The sequence below is a fragment of the Prionailurus viverrinus genome, chromosome A1 (assembly GCF_022837055.1).
Source record: "Prionailurus viverrinus isolate Anna chromosome A1, UM_Priviv_1.0, whole genome shotgun sequence".
NCBI lineage: Eukaryota > Metazoa > Chordata > Mammalia > Carnivora > Felidae > Prionailurus > Prionailurus viverrinus.
Window position 1 is genome coordinate 147,633,344 of NC_062561.1, and position 10,361 is coordinate 147,643,704.

At 37.1% G+C, this 10,361-nt stretch overlaps 1 protein-coding gene across 1 annotated transcript in view; it reads left to right on the plus strand.

Annotated features, from left to right (window-relative positions):
- Positions 1-8,716, plus strand: part of VCAN (versican) — a 120,618-nt gene extending 111,902 nt beyond the window's left edge. Inside the window, exon 15 of the mRNA XM_047853843.1 lies at positions 7,163-8,716. Within this exon, the coding sequence (XP_047709799.1) occupies positions 7,163-7,182 (20 nt within the window). The 3' untranslated portion in view covers positions 7,183-8,716. The remainder of the gene's footprint in view (positions 1-7,162) is intronic.
- Positions 8,717-10,361: the final 1,645 nt, after the last annotated feature.

Sequence of the window (10,361 nt, forward strand, 5' to 3'; positions counted from 1 at the left end):
CCTGGAGACTCAGCAGTGAATGAACTAGACAGATCTCTGCCCACATAAAGTTTTTTATGCGGGGTACATCCCCTGGGGATTATTTTAGAGCTTTGTTCTATTCGATAAATTTATGGATAATTTGGAAGAACAAATCCATGATATGTTCTGCAGTTGTAGCAAAGATATCAGAAAGGGAAAAGGTGAGTTCAAAATTATTTTGAGGTCTCTTTCTTGGAATGTCAAAAATATATGGGAATTGGGCATGAATAGAATCTCTTCTTCTCTTTGCTGATCTTGTCCTTATAATGTGCAATGCAGTCTGTCATATCTTTTACCCAGAACTTTAAACAGAAATTACCCTGGAGAGTAGATATGAATTTGCATTACTTGTGCATGTACACCCTTATTAGATGTTTATAAGCCCATCGGGTATATTTTTATTGATCTAGGTGCAAATAATGGAGTCTGTAGGATTTTCAATTACCCAGAATACTTGGATGGAAGTTTGAGGATATTTGTACCACTCAAAGTCAGCTAGAGGTGGTTTTCTGTTTCTAAAGTCTAGGTTACATATCAGGAGGAAGAACATGCCCCTACCTCTGGGGGCTATTAAGAATAGGTAGTCTTCCAGAGTAGCTGAAATGGAAAAGAAGTAAGAGATTATATAGGGAGGAATATATCATTTTAATGTGATACAAAGTAGACCTTTTCTGATCTTAAGTGAATTTTCAATACAGTACAGGAAATAGGAACCGGGTTAGCCTTGAGCTAATGTCCAAAAGCCATATATCATGTAAAATAAAGTTATGGAGTTTGGAAATAGAAAAACAAATGTAATAGGTTCTGAGTAGATTTTATGCATAACCTGAGCATGAATGTCTCCCAAGAAAATGATCTACAACGGGGTATATATTTTAGAAGAAGGCAAATATGTCATTATCAAGTGGCTGAAGACTCAACGATGTCAATGTTTTGTAATGTGTTTCTTTTTTGTGTTTCCTAATATAAATGCAATGAAATCATTTTTGAAGAGAAATGCCCACAGCAATGTTTTATGCTGATATTTGTACTTCTTTCTTTCTTTCTTTCTTTCTTTCTTCTTTCTTTCTTTCTTTCTTTCTTCTTTCTTTCTTCTTTCTTATGCTGCAATTTCCATTTGCTAAACAAAACAGAATTCACCAAAATGATTCTGTTCTAAAACAAGTCTCGGGCAGCTGGGTGGCTCAGTCTGTTGGGCTTCCAAAATCGGCTCAGGTCATGATCTCACAGTTCATGGGTTCAAGCCCCATGTCAGGCTCTGTGCTGACAGCTCAGAGTCTGGAGCCTGCTTCAGATTCTGTGTCTCCCTCTCTCTGCCCCTCCCCTGCTTATACTCTGTCTCTCTGTCTCAAAAATAAATAAACATTTAAAAAATTGTAAAACAAGTCTAAATAGAAAGTTTTTAAAGGTTGTTGAGTGAGTCACTCAAGATTGTATAATCTTTTTCCCATTATCACTCATTTCTGTATGTTTGGGTCCCAGCTGGACAAGAAAGAGCAAATGCCAAACAAGAACAGAAATGGGTTTTGTTGAGGTGTTTACAGAACAAGCAAAGCTTGTGCTTTCATTAAAATTTAATGCAGAGTTCTGTCTAAGCCTATCACATGATCCCTGCTGAAGATTAAAGTTTACTGCCTTAAAGCAGGAAGTCTTAAATGATTTTTGATAGTGTTTACTCTAAAATAAAAATTTAAAACTTATATCCCCATCACATTTTAAGTTGTCAACAAAAACATTTTCATCATAAAGTCAAATAGTTGTAAAGGATGTTATATTTGGCATATTTTAAATATTGCCATTCTTAAATAAATAAGTAACATTACTCTTTTAAATGTATTTAGTGGAATCTAAATACCATAGTGGTTTCATACCTATGATTATCCATTTAAAACATACTTGAAGATTGCTTTTAACAATCAGGCATTTTATATTTTTCTTTTCTTGTTTTTGGACTTGTTTTCTTATTTCAGTTTCCCCCTTGGAATTTTATCCAAATATATATTTATGTGCTTGGTAATCTTCTACTGACTTAGCTATCAAACATATATACATCAAAATTTATATTTAAAAGTTAATTAATTTTTCTTGTGAACATAAAGGTATAAAAGTTTAAAATCTCTTTTATTATCATTATAATTTTCTTATATACAATTGATCAAAACAATATTACACTCTTACAAAACTTAAAAGATAATTATACAAGTTGTAGAATTTTGTTAGAAATATATCTCAATGAGATGATCAGAGCTGTTTTTCCCAGTTCACATTTCTGTGAGTAAATATTCTTAAAAATTAGAATGTGCCATGGCTTAGCATCAATTCTATTCCTATTTTGTTTTTTATAGATTTAAACACTGAGAAACTTGTCATAGAAGGAAATGATAGAAATCATAATTTTATTATGCAATGCTACTCACTATTTTTTCACCTCTTTCTGAATTATGCCAAAAATCGCATAGTGGTCTATCAAAATTATTTTCAATTGCCCTTCAGCTGACATCTCAATGAAGTCTTTCTTTTTCTTTTCTTTCTTTTTTTTTTTTTTAGCATTTATTTATTTTTGAGAGAGAGATAGAGACAGAGCATGAGTTGGGGGATGTCAGAGAGAGAGAGAGAGACACAGAATCCGAAGCAGGCTCCAGGCTATGAGCTATCAGCACAGAGCCTGACATGGGGCTTGATCCCATGGACCACGAGATCATGAGCTGAGTGGAAGTTGGATTCTTAACCAACTGAGCCACCCAGGTGCCCGTCTTATTTATTATTTGTTTTTTTTGTAAGCACCAGACTTAAACATGATTTGATTTGTACGTTATCATCAGAATAATTTATTCTGATTTGACCTTCTGTTTGCTCATAGTTTTTACATTCCATGGAAATGCATTCTAAGACTCAAGATGGATTAGAATTGAGTTTGATGTGGTGGTTGTTTTCTATAATGTGGGAAAAAGTAAATTGTCTGAAGCCTTTGATTCTCAAAGCTTGTCCCTGAAACAAAACCTTTAGCACCACATAAAAACTTTTAAGAAATGCACATCCTCAGGCCCTGCCCTACTGAATTAGAAATTTTGGTAATGGGGAGAGCAACGTAGGATTTCACAAGCACACCAGATGATTCTGATCCATTCTAAAATTTATGAGAACAGATCAAGGAGATGCAAAAGTAGAACCAGCAGCCTCCACCACAGACACCTTCTTAGGCAGATGAATTTTAGGAAAGAGGCCAAATCATAATTCAAGTTCTGGAAATTGCTTCCCTTTATGTGCCCATGTACCCTTTGGGAAGTCTTGGGGTAAGCAACCCTGGTTTGGAGACTACTGCTTTAAGATACACAGTCCTTCAAGTACTTGAAGATTTTTAGTACATTATCTATCCATATTTATGAGCATATATGTCTTACCAGTCTGGTGATGATTACTATGCAAACTTTGAATGGACCTCTGGTTTTACAAGAAAAAGTGAGAACCTTTCTCTGAAGAAAAAGAAAAAAAAAACCTGAATAAAGCAGCATAATTTAAAACATTCATTCCTTAAAGTATAGACCTAAAACAAAACCTGAAAGGCAGGAATTAAAAACTACATTATTCAATGAGTCATTCTGATGGCAGATTTAAAAACTGAGAAATAGAAGCAAAGAAGATATATTGTAACTTCTCAGCAACAGTCATTCATGAAAGGGAAATTCAATTCATTGGGGAGCCCTAAAAGAGGCATACGTGGGACAATCATTGGGATTGAATTGATCTCTGAATAACTCCAGTTCCTAAATCAGATCACCCCTCCCCTGCCCTTTAGCAAAATTGAACACACCAGTCATTCAATAATACGTAGTAAGCCCTTCCCATGTGCCACGCAGTATGCTAGATATTGGGAACAAACAAGACAGGTCAAGTCTCTGTCCTTTATAGACCTTACAGTCATGGGAAAGATTACCAATGGCATTAAAACAGGAAGAGGTCTGATTTCTCAAAATGCTGTTGCCAAAGCCTCCATTCATGGCCATCTCTTTGCTCTGCCCTCCATCTTTACCTGATTCTACTCATAACCACGATCTTAACTACTTCCTACATTATGGTAAATTCCATACCTCTTTCTTTTGTGTGATGGGTATGTATCCAGTTGGCTGGATTTTGTAGGTACAGTAATGTCCACATGTCCCAAATTGAACCAGTGTCCACACCTCCCACTAACCATCTGCACGTTATTGTTGTTTTAAACTAGGAGTCTAAGAGTCACTCTGCACTCATAATCTAATGCTCATATTCACTCAAGGATTGAGTTCTACTAATGTTACCTCTGAAAGTTTCTCACATCCATCACCTCTTTTCCCCAACTGTCCTCAATACCTCATATATTATTGTCTCTAGATGCATTTCTTTCAAAATCATCTTTAAACTATGATATTCTTTCAAGTATGCAAATAAGAGCTTGGCATTCTCCAGCTCAAAATTCTTCAGAACCTATGACCAACAAAATAAAATCAAATTTTATATGCATAGAAAAATGCTTTGGGAAAACAAAACAAACCAAAAACCCTGTTCTAGGTATTATGTGCTTAAGAAGAATGGAAAAATTGATATTTATCTTAAGTAAATCAATCATTAAGTTTTATTTTTTTTATTACATCAGTTTTGCCTCCTGTTTAGTTTCTGATAAAAAGTCAGATTTCCCTTGTACTAGTTATGCACAAGGCAGGAATGGAAGACTAAAAATGCTATCTGACTTAGTGGGACATAGGTTCGCCCCTCCAGATACACTCTCCACCCTTCTCTTCCTGCTTTGTGCCCTGTGAAATTGAGATACACACTGCTCCCATTGGGTTCTGCCATGAGGAGAAGTGTTAGGAGATCAGAGGGAAACAGAAGGGTGACCTCAGTGTGTGTTTCTTCTTGGCTTCTTCTAAACCCTGTAGGATTGCCATAGACTGCCTCTATTCCTCAATAAAGTCACTAGCTTCTACCAGGCTCCATCTCCACATCCCTTCTCTGCCTCCTCGTTCCCAGCTGTTCTCTCATCTTGACCCGTCAGGACTAGAGGAGTAAGACCTCCCCACTATTATTGGCCCAGGGGTATTGCCCTATAAATTGTGATTTCTTTAAGCTGCCCACCTTTAGAAATAGTCCCTTTATTCAACTGTCTATAACTTATCCAATTTGATTGTGTCATCTGTTTCCTACTGGATTTCTGACTGACAGAGTGTTTTAGATGTATCTCTTTAGGGAAATTATGTAAGTGACCCAGTTCACATCAATCATAGGATGGGCATGCTACATTACAGTCTGGAAACCTATATGATGGTTTCTTTGGGTTTCTTCTGTAGCATCTCATTAGATGCTTTTATGAGATTATAGCTTTAGTTCCTTCCTTAGAACCACTAAACACTAACCACGTGATTGTCGCAACTGCCAGTCATTTTTGTGCCTCAGCTGTGCATAAAAATTGCCACACGGCAATTGATTGGTCCTGAGGTTGTATTCTCTGCCTTAAATTTCCAAAATGAAGAATGATACTCCTCAGCTTGAAATCACAATCAGGTATGGTTTTCAATGCTTGTCTTATAGTTGGGAGTGAAGAATAGAATAGGAGTCACGTTATAAATGTGCATTACAATTTTCTCTGAGACTACACCCCAGTATTTTTGAAGCCTTATGGCCATATATGGGGAAAGTGGAAAGAGTAGGGAAGGGAGGTTATTTTAAAGCTGCCAGCCCATTTTATTTCTTGGATAAAGGCACGCCTTTATCTTTCAGTGAAGACTATTTTCCCCCTTTGATTTACGAGGACCCATTCCAGTGGGTCTTTGAGTTCTAGGAGTTCAGGACAAGTTCTTACTTTGGAATGGATTGGTAAAAAGGAGGAGCTGAGCTGCTCTGCATTAAAAAAAAATGATGTTATTTTCTTCTTCTGTAAAATGTTCTATTTTTAGAGCAAACTTTTACATTAAGAAATATTCTGTTTATTTTCTCTGGGGTACTGATTCCAAGGAGTGGAAAATTATTGGCATAAGGGCTTCCTCTGTTGAAGAGGGAAGTTGGTTTCAGCAGTCTGGTGGCAGATGTACTGAAATTAAGGGAACCTGTAGTAGAGATCGGTGGAGGAGCCTATAAACAATGGAAGTAGTCCAATAAAGTACACAGTTTGGTTTCTTGACTATGTGAGAATTCTTTACGTGTTCTCAAGTCTTCAGGATAGTTTTGTTAAGGCTTAAGGGACCTTTTCAGAAGCAAAGGATGGACCTTATCGTCGCTGGGGAGGGATGGGGAAAGATCAGCTGTAGTCCTAGTTGGTCACATAAAGATGGTGTGATGTGCTCTGGCGCCATATGCTTGGTACCAGACTTGCTGGGGGCACAGTGACACACAGAGTAGATTTATGAAACAGGCCAGTGTGCCAGGAATGTTTGGGGAAAGGATTCTGCTAAAATTTATATAGATATAGATGATATAGATGATATAGATAGATTTTTTTTCAAGTACCATGTGGTCTTAGGAATTTTGTATTAGCACCAAAAGGAAGTGCAATTTTTTAAAACTAAGCTTAAGAGCATCTATTTTACATAGGCTTTCTTATAAATAGTATTTTCAATGCTTACTATGTGGCAATACTTTGGACTTTTAACTTTGAGTCTTTTCTCATCCAAATATGACACAAATTAACAGATACTTTTATTTTGTATAAGGATATGTAAGGCAAAAGTGTAATTTGGGAATTTAAAAATGAACATCAGAAGCAAGATAAACAGGTAATCCAGCAAAATTTCTGAAGAATGAGGGTAAGACAACAATATCATGGTTTTGTAAAAGGATTTAGGAAAGAAAGACTATTTGCTGAGATTTTAGAGGTTGTACTACTTTAGGTAGGGCCAAAATATGTCATTAACAAGTAGGCATTGGAAACTGGTGAGGCCCTGATGATGAAAGATAGAAAGAAGAAAAATTATTAATTACAGCGTTTAGCATCCACAGTTAGGGAAAAGAAAAATACTATCAAGCATTTGGACTAAAAAGAGAAGACAATTGCCCTGAAAAAACAAGCTATAGTTGAAGCTTACTAGCAATGAGACAAATAGTTGCTTGGGAGTTTCTGGTTGTGTAAGGACAAAAAAAATTTGGAGTGATTTTTTTTTTTAATTAAACGCAGGTTTGAAAACACAAAAATAATAGTCCTGTCCATCTGCAAAGGAGGAGATTCAGGATAGAGACTAGACCAAAGGATGACAGATGCTGAAGTAACAGAAGGAATGGGCTGGAAATTACATCTGGGCTGCAAAGAGCCTGGGCAATGAACATGCATGGAATCATTACCAGAATCCTAACTCTCTCCAGCAGACACCATGAGGTATTTGTTAAAATATGTCTTTGCTCTTTTGTTGTTAATTTACTACCTATGTAATCAGTGCTCATTGTAAATGTGTTGGAAAAATACAGAAAAGCATAAATAACAAAGAAAGTGTTCAAGAGAATATTTGCTTCAGGTTACTATTTTTAATGCACATGGCCCCAAAGAGTGTTCAATAACTAACTGCAGAAGGTACTATTTATTGGGTGCCACTCACTCTCCTAAGTGTATTTCCATCTGTTTCTTCTCACAAGAACATGAGGGCAGGGACTTTCTTTTCTGTCTTGATCATCACTATGTTTCAAACACCTGCAATAGTGTCTGGCCTGCAGCGGGCACTCAATAAATATTTGTTAAATGAATGACTAACCACCTCCCTCAATATTCACATCAATTTTACTGTCATTCCTATTTACTGATGGAGAAACAGAGGCACAGGGAGGTTACAGTGACAGTACCAAGTCACTTAGCACATGAGCTAGGATGTACACCCGGGAAGTCTGACTCTGGAGCTCATTAATACACTTGGTTTTTACTCCTTAAGTAGAGGGGGAGCCTGTTGAATTAAGGTCAGTAGGATGATGTTAGTAACACCATACTGAAACTAAGACAGAAGCCCCTTACCTCCTTGCCACAAGTGCCATCAAAGACTTAAGTTTTATTCACTCAGCAGTTCTATTAACCAGCAGCTTCAGAAGCTGAGGACAAAAAAAAAAATTTTTTTAAAGAAACAAAAGAAGAAAGAAAGAAAGAAAGAAAGAAAGAAAGAAAAATGTGAAGTTGTTTGTCTCTGTCTCTCAATATTCTGCTCCAGAAATATGCCATCCACAGTTGTCTGCCACCTAAGGTAGTAGCTGAATGGTTTAGGAGGTGACAATTATACGAACTACTGGGATTTCTAGAATATCACACAAGAGAATGCTTAGAAAGATACAGGTGCAATTTATGTTTATATATGCCTACGTTGTCAGAGTGAATATTAGTGTTATTTTATGCTGGTTGTCAGTACGTTGTGACTTTAACTCTTGCCTATTTAACCGAGGTAAAGATTTGCCATTAGAACAGAACCAGAAGTTGCTTTCCAGGAAGATCTGGGCAAATCTCTATACAGCCATTTAATTTGATCCAAGATCTCAAGAAAGTATTGCAGGAAATTTGCAAATACAGCCCACATCACAGTAGTGAATTACTGTTATACTTTTACCATGCAGCCTGAGAATGTTGGTGTAAGTATGTGAATATGTGAATTTTTTAAGTAAAAACAGAGATTAAAAAAAATCCAACTTTTTTCCTTCAAAGAAAATTTAGCAAAAATAATTATGAAAATGATGTGCTCCAAGTTTTCATAACCTTTAGAAATTTCTTTAGGTTTAGACTATAAATGTAAAAGCACAAATTGATTCATTTATGCACTATTTTTTTTTCATGCATTCAATAAATATTTTTTGAGCAGGAACTATACCCCAGGAACTATTCTGTTTCAGTTCTTCAATTCATTTCAGACTTTATTACAACAACAGAACAAGGTACGTCTGGTTTTCAGTAGTTGCTCCTGAAAAGTTTGGAAGTTTTCAACTTCCCAGAAATGATTTGAGAACATCCTACACCTATACTGACATAGTAAAAATATATACTGTCTCCTTCAGGATTAAAGATATTTTGGAACAAAACAAAAGTTTGCTGGGAACTAGAAATAGCCTGTGAGTCCAGAATGAAATCAAATATTTGAGGGGAGGAAGGAAGATTTGTATTCAAGCAACAAGTAGTTTGTAATAATTTTGCGGTAAATAAGGACCTTCTTGAAAACACTGCCTCAAAGGTTTCTTTTAAAGTCATGTCTTCTGCCATCTTGCAAGTAGATTTACAAAGTACTGACACGGTTCCAAATAACGTTTTGGCCCAACTTTCTGTACTTATGTCTGCCGGTTCCTTGCTTGGGAGTTGGAAAGCATGTACTTATGATCCAAGCGGGTGAGAAAATCCCCTGGGTAGCCGGAATACCACCGAAAGATCCTAAGTTAATTCTGCAGAGGGTGCATTGGGGGGTTGTCAGACCACAGGCAATAGTGGCAGAAAGCAGACGTGGGTGAAATCAGCACTTGTAGATCTTGGCCAACATCTCCATCCATTACGTAAGGGGCTTGTTGAGCCTCGGTTCCTATGAGGTTCAGTTTGCTCCCATAACATAGCTGGTTCCTACCAGGACCTAAACTTATGTTTAGGATCTGATGGTGTCTGATGCCCCATGAAGGGATAATTCTTGGAAATCAAGAATTTTCATTTCACTGAAAACTAAAGGGAAAGGTATTTTTCCTTTTTGTTCCTGGTGAGACAGTGAGAAGGCAGAGACCTACCCATCTAAGTCTACCACTGAAGCTGAAGTAACTATTTTTATGAGAGACTCTGAAACCAAGGTTTATGCAGTACTGTTGCTTTAGGCTAAAAGGGACAGAATGTGACCTATAGGTAGGTGGAGAAGGGTGGGGCAAATTAAGTGCCTCTGACACAGTGTGGGCTTCAGGAAATACACCACAGCATTACTGGGAATGTCCAGACACCCCCCCACCAAACAACAACAACAACAACAACAAACAGAAACTGCTTTAGGAGCTGGGGATACTGTGAGGCCCTTCGAGTATAGACAGAGTCAAGCGTTGGACTACTTTAGCTATTTCAGCCATTGTCATTCACTTTGAGGCTGTCCTAGTGAAAAGGGGATAGATGAGGCCCAAAGCATTTAGCTGTAATAGAACCCTTCTTACAATGAGAGCTTGTTCCAAAATGACAAAACTAGAACTCTCTCTTGAAAAAGGAGAACCAGGAGCTCCTTGCTCGGCCTCCCAGGCATGTGTCATTTTTACAGCTCCTCAAAACGCTTCCAGTTTGCAGCCAACATCGAGAACCATTGTCTTAGAGAAAGTAGTGCTTCCGGATCTTTAATGCGCCTACTGATCACCTGGGGATTTAGTTAAAATGCAGATTCTGCTTCGAGATGTCTGGG